This window comes from Nyctibius grandis, chromosome 8 (genome assembly GCF_013368605.1).
Source record: "Nyctibius grandis isolate bNycGra1 chromosome 8, bNycGra1.pri, whole genome shotgun sequence".
Lineage (NCBI taxonomy): Eukaryota > Metazoa > Chordata > Aves > Nyctibiiformes > Nyctibiidae > Nyctibius > Nyctibius grandis.
Window position 1 is genome coordinate 26,314,239 of NC_090665.1, and position 21,115 is coordinate 26,335,353.

At 38.0% G+C, this 21,115-nt stretch overlaps 1 protein-coding gene across 1 annotated transcript in view; it reads left to right on the plus strand.

Moving 5' to 3' along the window:
• Positions 1 to 21,115, plus strand: part of VAV3 (vav guanine nucleotide exchange factor 3) — a 170,336-nt gene that overhangs the window by 15,619 nt on the left and 133,602 nt on the right. Inside the window, exon 2 of the mRNA XM_068406000.1 lies at positions 17,244 to 17,360. Coding sequence (XP_068262101.1) covers positions 17,244 to 17,360 — 117 coding nt within the window. The remainder of the gene's footprint in view (positions 1 to 17,243; positions 17,361 to 21,115) is intronic.

A 21,115-nucleotide genomic window follows, 5' to 3' on the forward strand; every position in this document is an offset into this window, starting at 1 on the left:
AGACTGCTGCCTTCCTCTGCCCTGAGGAGACTTTTGAAGCAGGTGGGAAGGGTTGAACAGAGCGGCTGTGGGAAAGTTTAAGAGTACGTATGGAGATGCTCGCCTCTCAATGGGGTGGTGGACTCTGGCTGGAAGCGGATCTCGACACAGGTTTTGGTAGACCTGTGAGTCACATTCAGAGGATCAGTTTGGTCAGTTGTGTGGGGGACAGCCGTTCTCAGCCGGGGAACAATGAGTCACAAACTTGTGAGTTTCCAGTCCTTGCTATAGAAAATACCCATGTAGCTGCTCTTGTGGTTTCATTTAGAAATGAAGGAGCAGTGTAAAAGTGAAATAATTAGGCTGTATACTTCAGATCACTGCTGTATGCTGACTTATGTTCTCTCTTAAAAAACACATATTGAGAAGTAGCATATTATTGTCAGAAATGGAGAAATGCCAGTTTCTGAAAAAAGCAAGCAGGATCTTAATACAAATTTCCTGAATAATATAGCCGCAAAACTAGTTGCAAGGGGTTTATTTTAATTGCTTTGCCTATTTACTCTCCTGCCCTTGTTTCATATAACCTCACTTATTCTGATCCATTCAAAAGGATGTTGCCGAATAATTTTTCTGTCTAGTTGTTCACATTATATTCTCTTCTTTCAGCGAATTGAACAAGTTTGTCTTTTGCTACAGGGACTCCATGCTGCTGTTCTGCCTATCTGACCTAAAGGCAAGAATCAGTCTTGCAGTATTATCATGTCTACTTGTCTGAAAATCACTCTTATTACTTCTCCTGTGCTGAGAACCATTTCCACAGAGAGGCAGAGGAAGATCTGTTGTCATTATAAATTCCAAGTTACATATGTATTGATTTTGTTATTCTTTCTAATCTCCACTTGCTTTGTTTTCTCACCAAGCTATTATGCCTCTTAGATGATAGTAACTGGTCCAGGATCATATTGTATTTTATTTAGATTTCATTGTATTCAGCTGAATAGTCTGTAGAACAAAATAATACTAAACAAAATCAGATGTAAAACTAGGCTTCCTAGACAAAATCTAGGCTTCCTAGATGTTCTTACAGCTTAGCTCCAATGTTTGCATTCAATATGTTATTTAAAAAAACACCTAAGGAATCATTTGTATTGAAGTGATGTTCTGTTAGGCAATTTAGTAAGCTCATGCCTGTTGAGAGCTCTGAAAGTATGTTACAGCAGCTGTTTGTATTGCTTTTGTATGTGCTCTTTTGTGTAATAGGTTTAAAAAAATATTTGCCTACAGCTTGCAGGCAGATGCTTTCACTGTCCCTACATTATATTGCTGTTTTCCTTTATGTATGCATCAGTGCCAAAACTGGTAATAGGTTACTGCTCATGCAGAAATTTTTTTAGCCATGACAAGTATGACTGTTGATTTTTGTGTAGATTTGTGCAAATAGCCAATATCTTGCTATGATTTTGGTGTGCCTTTTTAAACTTAATTTTGTTGATGATACATCCCTATCATCTTAAATTTAGTATTTATAAAACCAAGTTAAATTCTGTGTCTTGCTAGCATATACTGTTGCTAAAATAGTGAATTTTTAATTAATTTGTTTAATGTATATGAGCACCTTCTGATTTTGATAGGATTAGTTCTATGAATAGAATAGGCAGGATCCAGTCCTCTTCACTAAGTTCAGAAGACCAGCAGAGCACTGTGCGATGACTTCCTACGGTTAGTGGGACTCGGGTCTGCTCTATGGTAGAACGTTTCTGGCACTGATGTGTATATTATTTGTAAATTTGAGAGATGAAAATGTGAGCATGAAACTTATGGTAACCATTTACACAGCCTTTCTTTCAGGGATGGGGAATACCTTTTACAGGTGTGTTTAACAGTGGTTCAGGAAATTTGCTTTTCATGAGGTCACCAATATAAATGCAGTGGTGTTCTGAAGTCATTCAGCTGGAAGTCAGTAGCTTAAAGTCTGGGATGTGTTCTTTAAACTACTTTAAAATGATTCTTAACACAGTTCATCTATGGACACTTGGAATAATGTGGCAGAACTCAAAGCACATTGTACTTTTATAATCGGAATTATTATTTTGGTAGAATATTCTGTAGTTCTTTTCCCAAGGTGACTGCGTAGTGAGAGAGTGAAAATATCTGGTGGCAAGCTAGTTGTACCTGACAAGGTATTGGTGGTAGAGTCCCCGGGGTGGTTATTTAAGTGGAGCGCACTCGTGCATGACATCTTGTTCTGCCCCCTGCTTTGAACAGATACTCCTGGGGGTCATCAGCACCCCTTAATTTTGTAATCTGTATTGCAGGAACAATAAAGCTTTTTTGCCAGTATGCCGGTTGCCTTTTGTGCTGCTGAAGGATTTAATTATTATGGGGGCTGAGACAGCGCACTGGAGGCTGCGTGGAGGTGTTAAGCTTGCTCTGCATCTTGGGCTCCATGCTGCTGTCTTGTTGAAAAGGCAACGTCCATGTGTGGTCTTGTATGTGTGGTCCCATGGACTTTACCTGCTGAAGACTGAGGATCAGATCTTTTAACAATTATGTTGGGTTCTTTATTGAACTTGCCTTCATTTTGGTTATAATGAGCTGTTTGAAACAGCCATCTATATTATGGTAACTTAAGAATAATTTTCTTAATTGAATTGGAGAAAAATGTGATATTAGTATCTTAAGACTCAGCACATAGTATGGTTCAGTAATGCAGACTTCTCACTGGCGCCCATGTACTCTATTTAAAACCCTGATTGTACTGTAGCAAATTGCTCAGCAGACTGAGAGTCCAGATAATTCTAAATTATACTCTGCTGCAGAGCTTTCACAGTATTCAGTTTATTTGCCATTTGATTGTTTTAGCCTATCTAGTAAATACTGACTTGTGCTCTAGGATTTTAATTGTAATTTTTTTTTCTTATTTGCATAAATATCCTTCCTTCTCATAAGGCCATGTTCATGGTTATGTTTTACTTTGAGATGCCAACTTGACATCCTTTGAAATAAAGTTTTGGACCATTCATCAGTGTACTCCAAAGGTTACTTGAGGCAAGGCATCAATATGATTCAGCCGTGATATCAAATGGGCTACATATAGAGGTGACAGTTGAATTTTCATGAGCATTCACTCATTTGCCTCTGCTGAGATGATCACAGGTGTTAATTCATACCAGTGGAAGTAGTTGTTTGTGATTTTGATGCATCTCCCACACAAATTTGGGCTGCCTTCAGTGTATTTGATTTTGGCAGACAGCTGGAGTGAGTGAATGTAGCCTTTTAGACAGCAAGGACCTATGATGATGTACAGCTGAAACATTTTGTCAGGTTTACCTTTAATAGTTTGTGAGCCTCCTTAAGGAAGGAAACCTACTGCAGTTTCATAAGGAGTCACCTGATTTTAAGTTGATGTTGTAAATTCATGTTGCTGAGGGTAGAATTTGTTGTAAAACTTATCAATTCTTGCATTAGATCAATATTCACTTTGAATTCCTTAATTAGGAAGGTTACATGTCACTGAAGAAATGGAGTGCATTTTGCCTAACACTGGCTGGATTTCAGAGTGATTCTGTGTGGAACACAGTTGCGGGTACAAAGACGTTAGTCTCTACATTTTTTAGAGTTATATTTTAACTGACTTTTCCCTCAGAGAGGTTTTGGAAGTTGAGAACTTTTATTGTGTCCTGTTTATCACAGGAATTGCAGTTGTGGATCAAACCACTGTTTCATCTGCGTCAATATCTCATCATCATCTGGGCCAGATTCTTCAGAACAGTAATGCGTTCCCTAGACATCTATGGAGGATGTAGCACCCAAGGGTTTTTACAAAGTGCATTTGCAGAGTCTTGTTTTGTGCCCAAAACATTCATTATGCTATTATGCATTGTGGCTTATTATGCCATTGCAGTCTACTGCATAAGCCACAGGGCTCCTGCATTATGTAGTTGTGGTCTCCTGTTTTAAAAAGGATGTAATACAAAGAGAAAGGTCCAGAGAAGGGCAGTAGAGGTTTTCAAAGGTATGAAACAGTAAGGAACAGCTGAATAGAAAAAGAAGGAATTTTCAGCTTTGAAAAGAGGCAACATATTGGGGAGAATATGAGAGGCCTGAGGAAAAACAAAATTATTTGCTGTCCTTTCCCATGTGGAAACAGAGAGGTACCCAATGGAAGTGGTAGGTAGCATACTCAAAGCCAGCAAGAGGTGATGCTTCTTCACTAAACTGACTTAGAAAGTGTCTTCTGCTAGATTTTTTTTTTTTTTTTAAAAAAAACAAAACTTCAAATTGTGTGTGGTCTTTGTAGTAGCCTTTAAGTATTTCCAAAAAGCTGTGTCATTAATGCTGGAAGTGTTTATAACTCTCATTTGAGGTAATGTAGTACTACAATGATTGGGCCAAATAAAAATCAGTCTTAGAAATCATCCAAATACATCCTTCCTCTGAAAGACTTGCTGTAGTATATAAGATAAAGCAAGAGTTTTAGAAATTGTAGTTATTTATGGAATAAATGGTACTAAATGTTTTTCCTCACTGTACATTGAAATAAATATATGTATTTTACTTGAAATATTTACGTTTCTATACTTAGTGGAGATCCTGCAGGTCCTGGGGTGACAACATCTGTTTGAGAACATGTTCTCGGAGGTGAGGCGTGTGCTGATTAAACGCACTGTCTGTGCGGAGTTGTGTATGTATTTTGATTGACAAAACGAATTGTAGTGTAGTACCCGTCTGCTTTTAATACTGCTTTATCTGGTCTGTGTTATCTGGAAACATTAGACATTTGTGGAGTCATATTGCCTCAGGCTTCCCATTCTCCTGGTGTGACCCACAAAGTCTCCTAAGGTGTAGGTGACTCTGGCAGCAAGGTCTCCTGAACTTGCATGAGTGTTCAGGCTGAGGCCCCTCATGATGAGCGGGAACGAATGGCCCTGTGGTTCCCCTCACTGAGCCAGGCATTTTGGAAGATTATGGTTTGTGGATGTTTGGGATTGCCTGTCTCGTCCTGGCCAATTTTACCAGCTGCTTAGAAGTTGTTTCGTAAACCTGAAGTCTGAGGCCTGCTGGGGCACTGGAGGATTTTGCATCCAGTACGATCTTTTACATTTATTCTGGCTAGTGTTCAGCCCGTCGGTGTTGTACGGGTCCTGACGGGCTCGCCAGGAAGTGGTCGGTGAGGTGTAGCAGGGTGGGTGGCTGCGGGAAGGGCAGCCTGTGGCCCAAGGCCTCCAGCAGCGGGTGGAGGTAAGCAGCCATGGCGGAGGCCTCCTTCCCTCCTTCCCTCCTTCCCTCCCAGTGGGTGCCGGCTGTCCCTGGCAGCCGACCCCCAGGCCCTCCCTAGCCCCAGCAGCACCTCTGGGAAACCACCAGGAAAGTCAGCAGAGCAACACAGGCTGTGGTGGTCAGTGTGCTGACCCTGTCCCGCCTCTCACCACATCAGTGCAGTGGCCCAGTGACTGGGAAAGATGGAGGCCCTGTTCCTGCCCCCCGTGTCCCCGCCCCGGTTTTTGATGTGTTGAGGAGTGGTTTTTCTGCAGGTTTATAATTGGATTATAAATAAATTACCATGTAGGTAATGTAATTAGATTACTTATACAGTAATAACTATTTATAATGTAGTGCAATCATTATTCCCTATTTTCAACTATACTTAGAATTTCCCTTGCTTTAATCTGTACATATGTGCTGAAAGCTTATAGTTTAAGACATTTCAGAGGTGAAATCACCTGAAGACATAGATTAAAAAAACCCTTCAGATAACAAATGATTTTTCCACTAACAATGGAATGGCATGTGAGGGTAGCTGCTGCTTTTTCTATCCATTTACTATAGTTTATATAGTTAAAATATTTGTATTATAAACTTGTATGACTTTTTTTCTCACTGTCATGATGGAGAGCAACAGAAATATTAGGACCATCCTCTTCATCTTCTTTAATACAAGGCAATGGGGCAGAAAGCCCTTCCTACAGAGTGGGACAAAAACCCCTTGTTAAATAGTTAAAAGGGTTGAGCTGTTTTGCTTTCTGCCATGGTTTGATTATTTGGCTGTCAGAAGAGCTAAGCACTTGGTCTGAGCCTTGGCTTCACTGAGGACAGAAATGCAGGTGGAACACCTGGTGCTCACTAAGTGAACGAAGGTGAACTTTCTGCCACACCCTAGCCTGGGTCATTTTATTTCACTACTGAGCAGAGAAAGATGATATATCTCTGGTACTCATTGCTCTACTTAAAATTGCATGAGAATCTGGGACCGGTAAAGCGAACTCTGAATTTGCTTTTAATAAATTACTAATTGTTACTGGAAAATGCTCAAATGCAATATATGTGGTAATAAACTTTCTCAGCCTGATAAGTAAGATGGAACTCCATGCAAGTGTATAAGTTTGAGCAGTTAAAATAGTTTGACTTCCTTCCTCAACTTTTGAGATCGGAACTGCACGGCACTCAGTGCATGAAAGATGACATTTGGTGCCAGGTATACATATTGACACTCCAGAGAATATAACAAGGTGTAAAAATGTTAGTACACTCTGTGACCACTGAGTTTTCACTTCCAATCCTGCAAATCTATCGATGCCGTTTGTTTTTTCATTCATGGCTATTCCCACAGGTTTGTAGTTTGGGCTTCTGGACTGAGCTGTTTACTTATTGACTTGCAATCCTTGAGAAGTGTTCTCTGGATATATCGAAACCTCTGTCCTTACCATAGACAGCATGGTCTAATAAACTGCAAACCTGAAGCGACACACCAGCAAAAATAGAACAGTGGATTTTTAAAATAGGTAACTAGAGGACAGCCGTAATTGTGTTTGGCCATTTGTACAGCTGTAACGACATCCTTAAGGTCTTGCTAGGAATTTATTCCATGATCATAAGAGCTTGGAAAAAGCTACTCATATGCATTTAAAGTATTTAACGAATGACGTATGTTAACACTAATGAATGCTAATAAGAATGTTGTTCCTTACTGCTGGAAATCGCAGACCTAGTATGTGATCTATGTGATTTGCTGTTAAGAAATAGAAGAGCATAGGAGTTATTTGGGTTAGGTTCACCTCTAATAGCCGCTGATTAACCCTGTGAATTTTTTTTTTCCTGTTGTGTTGAATTTCCATGCAGGATTTGGTGTTGACAGGTTTTGAGACTTTTTAAAGTGCTTAGAAGTGTACAAGCCAGTACATGCTAACTTAGAAAATGATCTTAAATCCACGCTCTAAGTCTTTGTGAAGGAATTACATGTTTGAGATCCATGTTTGGCCTTGTAGGGCCTGTGCCCAGGGCGCTAGGACCACAATTTATTCACAAAGGAGATCCAGTTCAGATGATGAATTCAATGGTGCTTACATTTAGGGGTGGGCTAGAAATAGCGAAAGGGATTGTGTTTCTGTAATGGAACTGAAGTCAAGTGTGAATCCTTCAGGTGAATTCTGTGCCTTTAGCCTATATGAAAGTCTTTTGCCACACCTTCATAGGACTTCTTACACTCCAAAATTAATTTTCCTTGTGCAGGTATAGGCAAAGAAAGATGTCTTCTCATGTTATTAGACTAACATTACAGACTTGTAAAAACCAAGCACAGTCATGAGTAAATGTTACTAAGATACAATGGAAGTGGCATTTTAGTGTGCCAAGCTAACAGTATGAAACAAAATGTTGGGAGTTGTCTTTAGCATTGAAGACCTGTATTTCATACTGTAGCTATAAGGTTTTTCATGGTTTGAGTGTGGATATGATTTTTGTTTTTTCTCTGATCATGAAAACATTGAGTTCTACTTTGTTTGAGGTTTTCCATTCATCTCGTTGTTTAAATGTATCAGGTAGGCTGTTGGCTTTAGCCTTTCCCCGCTAAGTTTAAATACATTAGGTAGGTGTAGGTTTTGAGGTTTCTATGTCTATAAACCAGTTTCATACAACTGCTAATATTTCATCAACTAAGTTGAAATGTGAGTGATTGGAAACCCTGTGTTAGGACCAATGACATCCGGGTAGAAAAATCAGTGTCCTTTTTACAGTTCTGCCTCTCACAGAAGCAATTTTCCATGTCACAATTGTAAATACAACTTACAGCGCAGTGACTACTGTGTTACTTTAAATGGCAGTTTCATAAACAGTTTTGCCTGAAACATTTTAACACATAATTTTCTTGTGTTTGGCTTTTATTTCATGTTTTCCCACAATTTAATCATTAATGAGTCAAATCCCTTTTTACTTCAGTGGTCTTTCCCACTGGATCTTTCTGTTGATCCATCTTGATTTCCTTTTTAAACTTCTGTTTCACTGTGTGTCCCTTTCCTGTTCCTTTTCCTGCTGTCCTCTTTTCATTTCCTTGCTGCTGCTTTCCTCCTATTCTTGTTCTCCTCAGGACTGTTTTCCCTTTGTCTTCCTTCTTTTTGCATTTGTTTGTAAGACACTGAGATCCTTAGTGAAAGACATTTTAGGGGTGCAACTTCAGGATGTAGGACAGATGGAGCTAGTAATTTGAAAAGGTAACTAAGCACAGGAATGCCCTAGCTAATCTCTGTGCACTTTGCATACTTAATACTGTGTTCCAGTTGCTGTTCTTTTTGACAAGATACTGCAGAATAGACTTGTTAAGTCTTGCTAGTGGGGAACAAAGGGCTACTCAAGAAGTTGCCCTTTGCAACAGGATGCTGTTCTGAGCTGCCACCCATGCGTCTTGCCAATTACACTTGGGGAATTCCTGTAGTTGGGGCTTTATGGTCTAAAAACTCCCATCTGTTTAGTGACTGTGTGCTTTTCCGAAGCTATCTCTTAATTTTCATCTTGCAATAGGTAAAGAAGAAAACATTTCTTGCTTCTTCAGGCAGCCTAGTGACTCCTGTTCTGATGCACATAGCAGGACATGGAAGCTGTTTGCTCAATGTGTTTCGGTGACCATTGACTAGAAGTTGCCAGTTTCAGGCTTGTAAGGGTACTTGACTTAAGGGACACAGAATTTAAATGCTGCTTTGCCCTCACTTGCGTAACCAATGCTGTAGTGCCAGCATAAATGCTGCTTTGCCCTCACTTGCGTAACCAATGCTGTAGTGCCAGCATAGCCAAGGACAGTCAGGAATGCATGACAAGTCCTGAGATTTCCCCCCCCCTGCCCCTCTGTTCACTCCATATCAGTACTAACAAAAGCTGAGCATCCTTTGTGCTTCTTCAGCTTTTTTTCAAGTTTCAATTTCCATTTTTTTTCTTTGAAGGACAGATAAGAGCAAATGTACATAAACAAAACTTCATAGTCAAGCTGAAATGCAATATGCACAATTGGATAGTAGTCAGTTAGGAATTTTAAGAAGAGCTTTTCTATGAATATTTAATTACTGCATTAACTGAGCAAATAAAGAACATGCTATTAATATTCATACTGTGTTAGCACTGGTTCAAAGGAATTTAATATGTTTTACAGTTCATACAGCATCTTGTGCATTGTATAGGCCTTCAAAGTATGCCCACATCTAGTAAGCTAGCAACACTACAGATCTCCCTAGTTATTCCTTCATTCTCTGAATTAAGGAATGTCTGTTGTTGTTCTTAGCATAGCACATTTCTTAGCAAAATTCTTCACAGTATGCAATGGTACTAGTCTTGCATGTGTTGTTAACCAAAAATAGTTCTTAAGTGACTATACAAAGTTAAGGTATAGTCTGTAAGCTGCTGTGATAACAAGCCTCCTCTTCCAGAACTCAGTGTGTTGTGTCCTCCATCTTTATTAGTGTATCTGCTTTTGTGACCTTTTGGCAAGCAAAGGTGAGGAGGTATTTAATATTTGGTTTGTTTGCTCCTCTTAGAGCTTTAAAAATATTGATCATCTGAATGAGGGAGATGGTTTGCAGAACAAGAGGCCAAATGCAGAACCTAAAACTGAATTTCTTTGCTGTGAGTGACGTGTTCTTCCTGTGTGCGTTTGTTTTTTAAATGTAATTTGCAGGTTAACGTGTTTTATCTAAGAGGAAAAAGAATAATGCTTACTTGTAGTGTTATGACACTTAAAACCAAAAAAATTTCTGGAGAGAGCCTTGTAGCTTTCATTTGCTTACTGAAAAGAGGAGCACTCATCTTCTTGCATTGACTTGGTGTTTAAATTCCTTATGGCCCTTTTGCGTTGCCTGCCTTCAGTAAGACTCTGGATTTAAAGATCTTTGCAAGAAAAGTGGTGCACATAGGAACAATAACTTCGATTCTTGACTGATCCTGCTCTTTTCCCTCTTGCTGGCTTAGGAAAAGACGTTAATAGCTGTTGAATTAAGACTTCATCAGTGGGTCTGTACTTCATTCACTTAAAATCCTTACAGCTATTTTTTACTGCATATAGTGATAATTACTACTGTTGGCAGAGCAGAACTAATCTAATCTGCTTTGGCTGCTGAAATCTGTGAAGGAGCCAGGAATGACTTCTGTGTCGAATTGTTAACCCTGAATGTGCAATTCTGTCAGTACCACAGTGGGTCCCTGCTTTGTCTGAGTACCTAGTAATCTGGTGTTAATGAATATACAGATATTTAAAAAAAAAGTGTCATCTAGTAAAGGTATAATGTGCTCCTATTTTGGTAACCCTGCTTTTGGGATTAATCTGTCAAAGATGCCATGTGTTGGGGAACCGTCCAGCCTGGCTTATAGAAAGGAGCCCTTGATACATGGGCAGCCGTATCTGTTAAGCACCTAATTTTCTTCGTTTATTGGATGTGGCTGAAGGAATTTAAAGGAAACTAGACTTTTCCTGTGCACACACATTATGTAGGAGCTGATGAAACCCTTGGGTCTGTATCTCTAGTTACTGTTGCTTTTTTATGTATGTAGGTTCAAGGTACAATTTTGGTCTTGCTGCTGCATAGCTTCACTATGGTCACAGTGTATTCAGTTCGTGGCTAGAAGTGGTGATGGTGCTGTTTGGTTGCAGTAGAGAGTTCCTGGATCTTTCTTAGATTTGGACTTAGCAGGATTCAAACAGCATTAGTATGGAATTCGTTAGTCCTATCAACACAGTTGCAACAAATACTGAAACAAGTGAGAAGATAAAAATCTGCAACCCTCAGGGCATTAACCAACTTATTTGAAGGAAACTTTGAGGAGACAAGTTCTTGTGTTTTGGTCCTTTCTTTCACTGAGACAACTTGCGCATGTCAATCTTGGTGACAGAATGTAGGAAAGCAATTCTTCCAGTTAAATCTGTTATGGCAATTTTCACATTTCTCCTCTTGCTCAAGAGATTTAACTGCATTATTTTCTTCTTCGCGTATATTCTCAGGAACAGAGTGGAAATCAAAATGAGATATTCCCAGCTAATCTCTTCTCATCAGTATCCCAGAAATGGATAGGAAGGGTCAGGAGCCCATGTTTTGCAGTAAGTGCTGAGGTGTAGGAAGAGCATGTAATTGTTATGGCAATAATCTGTTCCTCTTCTATACTTCTGCCTTCTATTCTTGTGTAATTCTGCTTTTCTAAGACCATAAATGACTAATAGAAAAATCTCCCATCTTCATAAACCTGTATGTGCCTCCTTGCATGTAACATCAGTATTTCACAGATTAAAAAGTGATTGTGCCTTCTGAAATGTGTGAATTTGAAGCCAAATTTGCTCATCTGATTACTTTCCTTTTTATATACTTGGTTTTAAATGTCTGGCCTTTCCTCAACTATTTTTGTCATAAAATGCTTGCTGTTACATAAAACCCCAGCACTTTTTGTTTATGCCTATAAGGCTGTTTAAAGACTAGGCAAAGGTGAATAGCTGCAGCTGTGTAGTTTATGACGTGGTGCCATTTAGAGGAGGAATAGGAGGAGATCATTTCTGGACTTTCCCTGATTGACATGCCTTATTTCTCCCCCGGGAGGCAAAGTGGATTTACTGGAGATTTGGCTAAGCAGAGACCTCCTTTTTCTATCTTTTTACTCTTTTGTTATAGCTTCTACCTGATAGTGGCTAGGAGTGACTGGCCTCAGTTCTTGTGCAGTTATTGGGAACCTCCTGAAGTCTGTGTGGGGCTGAGAATGCAGCATGCAAAAAAAGCCAGGGAAGTGCGGTGATGAAGGGATGGGTAGACAATGTCAGCAAAAGTGAATCACACTGGAAAAAAAAAAGTCACCTTCCCTGACACAGAGAGACAGTATCCATTTTGTTTTTAATACCCCTTTATAGCCTAACATCTATATAGACTGCCTCAGATGCTCAGGCTTCAGTATGTTGTCTAGTTCATCCTAAATGCAGTATGGATGTCTCTTGAACCAGGCAGGAAACTGACAGCTACCCAAGCTTTCTTCCTTGCTTGTGACTAAATCATCATAATAAAAAGGAGGTGGAAGTTGAAAGAAATACAAACAGCTGTTTTTTTCCCCTATTGGTAATTAAAAAAAAAGTTGAAAGTAGATTAGAACTCTCTTTCCTAAATACTTGTCATTTCTTGGCTTTTCAGTTTTCACTCGCCTGACTGGTGTTGCTATGTTGGAATTTCATATAAATGTCTCACGGCAGCATTTGATCTTCAGAGCTCTTTGTGTTGGTCTCTGAACGCCCTTAGGAGTGCTTTTAGTACAAAAGATACATCTAAATACTGAGTGTTATGGTCTGTATCAAACAGACCTTTATTCCATTGAAGTACTTCAATGCTAAAATATATTTTCTGAGAAGTACCTCTAAGATTATATGAATAGAGGATATATGAAATTTTTTTTTTTCTTTTGCATTTCATCTTTCACTTTGGTAGAGGCCTGGTTAGAGAAATCCCTCTTCCCTGTGGGCAACTATAGTCCTGCCTGTGCTTTTTGTGTCTAATTAGTAATTTCTATTCAGTACCCTTTGTAAAATATTTCTGTATGTTTCTGTCAGCACACATTACCATGTACTGTGTTGAAAAAGCCTCAGATGTTTCTTTTTGTGTGAAGTGGCAAATGTTATGGTAGAAAACAGCATGCTTTTTCTGTGGAACTTACTATGACTTGGTTTGCCTGCTCTCTTCCACTTTAAGTTCAGACAAATACGGTCCCAATTATGTAAACCATACCTGCTTTTTTTAGGTGGTAGACTTTTTTTTTTTTGCAAACTTGCTTTTCATTTCAATAAATGTTGTGTTAATGCCTCTTACAAAATTAAATTCAGTGCAGGATGAGTCGGAGGCCACTAAAACTGGCATCTGTTCCATAAAAAGACAGTGGTTTATGATAAGAGTGGTACCATTTCAGCAGCCCTGACAATGACATTATTGGTTTGTAGTTGTGTTCACTTACAGCATAAGTAGTTCACTTATGCTGTGAAACATTAGAGTGCCTTAGAAATGTCTTGATAATCTACAGATGTTAGTATTGAAAATTGTTCACAGGGTCTTGAACCCCCATGGGTTGTGGTTTTATCGATCTGTCTGTGGGTGCCAGGTGTGCGTTCCTCTCGTGGTGTACCTGGAGATGAGCCAGATACAAGCTGTATTTTTCACTATTGTAAACTTCTTCACACTCATGGCTTATACTACCCAGCTGCAACATTTTTATTGATCTACGTATTAAGAATTCTGGACTGCTGTCTCCGAACATAGCCACGTAATGAAAAAAAAAAACCAAAAAAGGCAGCATTAACTTTTTCAAGAGAATGTTTTAAAGTTTTGTTATCTTTTAATGAAGAGAAACTAGTTCTTGCGCTGAAAGACAACGTTTTCTGTGGAGGGGACTTTTGGAGATTTGACCAAGTGAGAGATGTCTAGCTCTCCTTGCATCACAAAGCAAACTGGGTACCCAACTGCTCTTTATGCCTTTAATGATCTCCCTCGTGGTGTGCCGAAGTATAATGTTTTCCTTTGAAAAAGAAGCACAACAATGTAGTAGGTTTCCAAATATCCTGAGGACTGTACTTCGTAATGAGAGACTGCAGACTGATGGTGCCTTTTTCTGATTGCCAGCGAGGAGGGTTGTCTTTTAGAACTTTCTAGAACTTCCTAGATTTTAGGTGTATGCTCTTTTTTAATTTGGAGCTTGCTTTTGCTAATTTGTACTTTTTCATAGAATAACCACAGCGATAAAAATCTTTATTTTCATTGAGGAAAATTGTTTCTTTAAATAATTGCAATATAAAGTTTTGGAAATCTTTCTGAAAGTTTTCTGGGTAATATCAAATAACTTCCCCAAAACATGAGTAGCATATAAGGAGTTCTTTTTAAAGATTTTTTTTTTCTCATATATTTTATTGCAAAATGAGTGCATATAAATATGTACACTTTTTTGGTTTTAGTAGTCTCACAGTTTTATCCTTGTAGCTACTGTGGTTAGCTTAATAGTTTAGTAATAAGCCTTTCATTTTCATTTTACAAGAGAAAATTGATGGATACTGAATCATTAAATGCTCATCTAAACTCACTAAGCAGTCTTTGAACTAGCAGGGGGGTTAGACTGTTTTATCAGGAGGCCTGTTCTGCGAAAGGCACCGATTGCACACTCATTGATGATGTGGTCCCATCTCAAGTGCAGGTAGATTTGATAAATGCTTAGTCTGTGGTTTCTAGAGCCTACAAGAAATGTAATATAGCTGTTGTGTTGTCATATGGTTCTTGAATATTAGATTATATTTGACAAGTCTATTTAACATATGATACATGTTAAGTGCACTTTACCACTTAATGAATTAGTGAGTTGTTTTTTTAAAAAAAAAAGGGGGAGGTGATGGGGGGGATCAGATTCTTCTTTAGTGTGTCTGTTAGAATAGTCCAAAGAATTTAATTTATTACTTACAGTGTAGGTATTTTAACATTTCCCTTAAAACATGTGGGCTAAGGGAAACTTAATTTCTTCTTTCATCTATTTGCATATAATTCATATAATGATAATTTCAAACCAAAAGTCTGATCTCACAAAATTCCCTCCAAAGTTGAAGTAACTGATAAATCTTCTTGAAAAAATGCTGCCATCTTTATCTTTTATTGTAGGAGACATCTGTTAAGAATAATCAGAGAATTTTTGCAGAATGGGAGGGCATTTTGTTCGTGCATAACTGCTGATACATTGAATGGTTCTTTTAGCTATATTAAGAAGCTAAATGCAACTCACTAAAATGCTCTCTAGCAAATCTGTGCCAGATTTTTGGCCCATGACAGCTCCTGTCTCTCCTTTAACATCTTGCTCTTTTTAGAGGTAAGCAACTTAATGCATCTGTAAGCTTTCTTTGCACTGGCAGACTTCAGCACTAACTAGTTTTAAAAAGCAGCTCAGTTTTCCAGTGAGGAAAAAATTTGTCAGTGGCTGTGAGAATTTCAATGTAAGAAAGTAAATCGGTATTCAAGTTGAATCGGTATTCTGCTTTGGACAAACGTAGTGGCCCTTGATGGTTTTTAAGAAAAATAATAAAAACCATGGGGCGAAAAACTATCAGAAAACAATAACTTTGTATGTACCATCTTGCTTTTAAAGCTGTGGACTTCTAAACCAGCTCATCTTCTGATTCTTTCTGCCAGCGTCATGGTGGAAGAAGCACATACGTTTTGCATCTCTTCGTCTTCTAACCTTGTAATTTTGACTTGAAAATTATAATCTTTGCAAAACCAGAGAAGCTTCTGATATTGACTAAGCAAGCTTGATTCATTTTTCAAATTTCACTAGGCATAAAAGCAGTCCGGCGTAAATGCAGTGTTGTCCTGGAGCCCAGTACATAGTCTAGCACCGGCTGCCCCATGTGAGCTGGGAGCATGTGCAGACGGGGCTGTTTGAAGTGGAGGGAGTGGTGGAGGCTACAGCTCCACCTGATACATCTGTGGCCTGTTACACTCGACGTGGCAGTTGTCAGTCACAGATGCCTTCCTGGGAGCTTTGGCTTGTGCAGGAATTACTTTTGTGATGCTTTGTGATGAGTTTGTCATCTGTTTTCTTGATGTCCACCACCATCTACTAGAGTTGTCTACTCTTGAAGCTTCTCCTGTTGAATTGGTGCTTTCACATGTGTAACCTTGTTGTAAATCTGATCTATCAGGTGCTCTGCTTTTTCTGTGTCCAGCTGGTTAGTTCTATGTAAGACATGAAGTAGGGCTCCCTGTTGAATTCGTATTTTGTTGTCTCATGCTGAAGGTAAAGCAGTGACATATTTTGTCTGAGTGAGCAGCTTGGGTATTTATTACTTTGCACTCAGGAAAGGTATGTCTGTGACAATCTGTATTAATATCAAAAGTACTACTTTTATAAACAACATTAAGTTGGAACATAGATAAATTCTATAATCTGTCCTAACGTAAATGATCCTCATTCTTATGAATCCACTATAACATGGAGAACTCTAGGAACTCGGTTTTAATATTGAGTTGCTGTATCAGTACTTTTAAAATGCATATTCAAAGCACAGTGCTGGGTCACTTGCAATACTGTTGCTTATAAATATCGTATTTGCTTTTGTACTGTACTGCATGGTGGATCATAAGGCTCTACAACAGCGTCTTTATGGAGCTAATGTCATCATAAGGTACTAGTACCTTATGGTGCTAATCATTACCAAGAATGTAGCTATCCCACTTTAGTTACTGTAATGCTATTGGTAGTTATTGTCTTTTGTACTGGTAAGGTCTTTCAAAAAAATAGTCTGCAGGAAAATACATTAAAAGCCTTATAAGGAGAGCATTGTGGCAGAAGCTTTATTCTTTTCCAAACCCAGATAGTTAGTGATGCATGTGGATAACTTCAAAGGAAATAGCCTTTGATTCAGTACAGAAGTCAAGGTGGTCTGAGGATCTTAAATCTCCACTAGATAAATTGTAAATGACTTCTCAATTGCAAATTCATCCACTGCTGTGTTCCAGATGGAGAATATGTATTCATAATGTCTTTAGTGTGTTAAAACAGTGCGCGTGTGTTCATTAAACATTCAAACTAGACTTTTATCTTATCAGCTGAAGACACTTGATGTATATGTGAAGAATAACTTTCTCATATTAATATAATTTTATTAAGGTAACTTTGTTTTGTTCTATGCTGTCTGTAGAGACCTGGAAAGTAAGTCTGTATTTAGACTAATTTGTATCTAGTAGCATATTGTCATTTCTCTCTGTTTATGTAAAAAGAGAGAAAATAGCTTCTGTTCACAAAGTGTCTACTTAGAATTTGGTTAATGCTTTTGAGTCTGAAGGGAACTTCTATGGCTGATTTGGAACCAGTGGAAGATCACAGCATAGTGGAAGTGCTGACTTAGAAATAATTTTATCGGTGAATTTTGTAGTGTATTTGTGACCAAAGTGAGCACACAAGTTGCTAATTGACACACTTGATGCTTAGTATTTTTGTTTTCTTTCCCCTAGTTTCTTTGCTTGAAGAATATAAGGACTTTTCTTTCGGCATGTTGTGAAATATTTGGAATGAAGAAAAGTGAACTTTTTGAAGCATTTGATTTGTTCGATGTGAGAGATTTTGGAAAGGTAAGGATCCTTATAATTATATCCTGAATAACACCTGTGTTCTGCTGCTTGAGTGTAGAAGACTTTCATGATAGATGTGGTGTAGAAGTTGTGACTAATGGATGAGCATTTGTTAGTAAAAAAACAGTGGGGAAGAATTAAGAAAGCAGAAGAATTAGATTTACATTGGAGGGGCTAATAAAGGGCAGAGAAAAATCCCTAGTAGGAGAGTTCTGAAGGTGTGAAAAGTGTAGATAAATCAAAAAACTGGATTGAAAGATGCCGAGTTAAAGGTAAATGAAATGTGTGAAGATGGCAAACTGTGGGCGAGTGCTGTCTGGTGAAATAATTTTTGACATAAATAGTGTGGAATCAGAAACCCTGGGCCTATACATTGTAAGAACACATGGTACAGAGCATGTTACTCTAGTCTCAAGTGCTTGAAATTCACCCATGTATCTGCCCTTGTAAATTTCTTTTTTGACAATTAGTTTTTAACACTTATTTTTTCTAACCTGCTGTAAAGCTCAGACAGAGCTGTGGTGGGTTAACATGACTATTCTAATTTACACAGTCTGAAGTATATTCTGTAAGCCTATGATTAGTTATTCTGTATGTAAAAGCTTTTTCCAGTCTGTTGTTCACAACCTCCTATGTATCTGTTTGATCTGTTCTTGCCAGCATATGTTCAGTTCATCTTCAGTTTCTGCTTTTGAGTCATGGGGTATCATTACCCTAATTTCAGAGGAAAAGGTCTAAAAATTACCTGGGGCATCACCAAAAATAGTTATTTATTCAAATTTAGTATGTTTCAAGCATTATTCCTTTTTTTTAAGAGATCATAATTTTAGTAACTAATTTTTATGCACTGCTCTTCTTATAAGTAGACATAGAGGTAAAGATGATGTAAGAGTGCAAGCGTGAATCAGGGCTGCAATATGACTGAATGTTTCAAATGGTTCAGTGATTACTGTTAATCAAAATATCTAATTATTTTTTGGGAACTTTTTGTCTGGTTTCAAGTCCTTTGAGTATAAAATCAGATAAACCCGGTAATTCCATTTGTTCTTTAGTTATGATGAACATATTTTGTCCTCATAAATCATATTTAAGACAAAGCTTTTGTTAAAATGTGGTCTCTTTTACAAATTTAGTGTATTGCTTATGAAAAATTAGTTTTGTTTTTGTTTTGATTGTGCAAGGAGCAGAGGAATTAAAATTGTTGGTTTTGATTTTTTTTTTTTTTTTTTTTTTTGGTGCTCTAGCAATGTCTCATTTAACGTATTTAATCAGTCAGGTATGTTAATGCTTGCTTCAAATCTTTGATACCTGTGCCTAATACACAGAATTTTTTTAATACTGTATGTTCTAATTAATTGCTGAGAGTTTCACATTTTGTGGCCACATAAATATAACCAGCGTGTTTTTTAATACAGTCTAGTTTTGAAGTATTTTGCAGTGCAAATTATTATTGCTGCATCATTGAATACCTAGTAAACAAGTTCTGAATTAAGGCTGAATTTAACTCAACAAATATGTTTCTGGCAGTCTTTAATTATCATTTTAACAGAATGTATTTTAGAATACAATTTTATGTAAGAATAATAGGCTAAAAAAAACCAAACCATCTTCCCTCCATGATATTTAGTATTTTCTTTTTCTTCCCAAAGTAAAATTGGATGCAGAGACATGGATTTTTTTACCGTGGTTGTTGCCACAACGTAGCACAAATAGACTATTCCTGGTACTGGTATTTCAGTTTCAGTGATGACGATAGGGCTTACAAGCATTGGTTTCTCTAGTCTTGGCCTCTTTAGTAGCCCTTGTCACCTTTCTTGGAAAACCATCAGGTAAAAATGCAATAACAAATTTGTAAGACACTGGTGTGTGGGATTCTTTAATGAGGCTAACTATGTGCGTGGTAACAGCTGCTTGTGCAGAGGTGGAGATGCTGATTGAACAAGCCTGTGCAATCCTTGCAATAGCTGTGCTGGGCACGCTTCTAGGTGCATAATGGCTCTGCTGTTCAGCTGTTTCCATTGCGTGCTTGTGTGGAAGCTTGCCACACGCAAGTGGAGGTTGCAATGTGCTGTATTTAGATAGGCTGATCTGTATATTTTATTAGCCTCTGCAAATGAGTATGTAGTCAGCTTCCTGAAGCAGCTGGTGAACTTGAGGCCATTAAAGTAGAGGGGAGAATTACAACTGTATTAAAATGTATAGGTAGCCTTATGCTGAGTTATTTCTGTGGCTTTAAGTGTATTGTTTGTACATTTAGCTGAGAATATCTTTAAAGTGGCATGGGATTTCAATTGCATATCTGATAATGTACTTTTACTTTGGAAATTCTGTTTGCTGGTAGCAGCGCTAAGAATAAGAAAGCTTATCATTTCTAAGTTGTTCTTTGCTTCTCAGCTTTCCCCTTCATTATTTTTTTTCCTGTGAATAACAACTCCAATATAGTCCTAAATCTCCAGCTTTCTTGAATTGAAGTTGTATATGTGCAAAAGGCCAAAAAAACAGTGCTGCAGATTTTTCCTGCTACTGCAACCAAGTCATTCTGCTGTTTTTAAAAGAATTCTTTGAACTGCTCTCCTTAAATATGTACAAAATATGAATGATCTTACAGGCAGAAACAAAAAGGATAATATGGTTTAGGAACACTCTGTTTTCCAAACTGTTGACCAAATAGGTGACGGAATGCGCGTGTTCAATATCTACAGCCGCTAACACATTTGAATGTACTGGAAGCTGTCTTGAGATGTCAGAAGTTGGCAAGTACTTATTAGTAGTGAGATGTAAATAAACTGTAGCTCAGACAACTCCATAAGCCTTATATATCCGGTACTTCTAAATGCTTCAATTGAATTTATAAAGAAATTATTATTGGATTTGTCATCTTACAATGGAATATTCTGCTTAATATGACAGATTTCAATGACTATTTAAGCGTGCTAGTGGAGGGAACAGGAGAAATGTGTCAACTGTAAACGAACAATGTGCCTTCAAGGAAGTAAGATTGAAGGGAAAAATCAGATGAGAGACCTAGTGATGGAAACTGTCATTTTTTGACTCTTTTTTTTTCAACTCTGAAGAAAATGGCAGCAAAAACCTGTGCATGGTAGAAGTAGCAGATGTACATTGCCTACATAGCCATAAGACTTTTAACAGCCTTGTGAAATACAGGGTACAAAATGTTTGATGTAATGGTGAAACTTGCTTTTAATAGCTAGAGGTAAACGAGCTGTTTTCAAATGCTTTGACATAACGTATGAAAATTTGACTTGAACTTTGTACTCCACTTTGCAGACTCTTTGATCTCTCTGTGATTAGAGAAAAAGGGTGTATGTGCTGTGCATGGGAATCAGAGGTGAAGCTGAAGTAGCAACATGTAAATAGAGAATAGGTAAAGAAACAGGGAAGCAGGTAACCCTATGAGTATGTTTTTAATGTGTACATTCTATATGAATATTGGTATCGGCTATTACAAGATGAGGGTTTTCTTCTGTTTCAAGTATTATAACACAGATTTTCTTATTTTTAGACTGACTGTGCCTGAAAAAAGAGGGGCTATGTTACACAGAAATAAGAAGGTTCTTAAATCATGCTTTCTAAAACTACATAGACCTTGTTTTTCCTTGAGTTCTGCAGTATTCACTCATTCCCACTCGCTCACCATTCTATCAGTAAATTTCATTGTTGCTGCATTAAGTTCCTGACGGAGCATGAAATGCCCTCCCACGCACATGGGATGCCAGACAGTGTTTTCATTACGA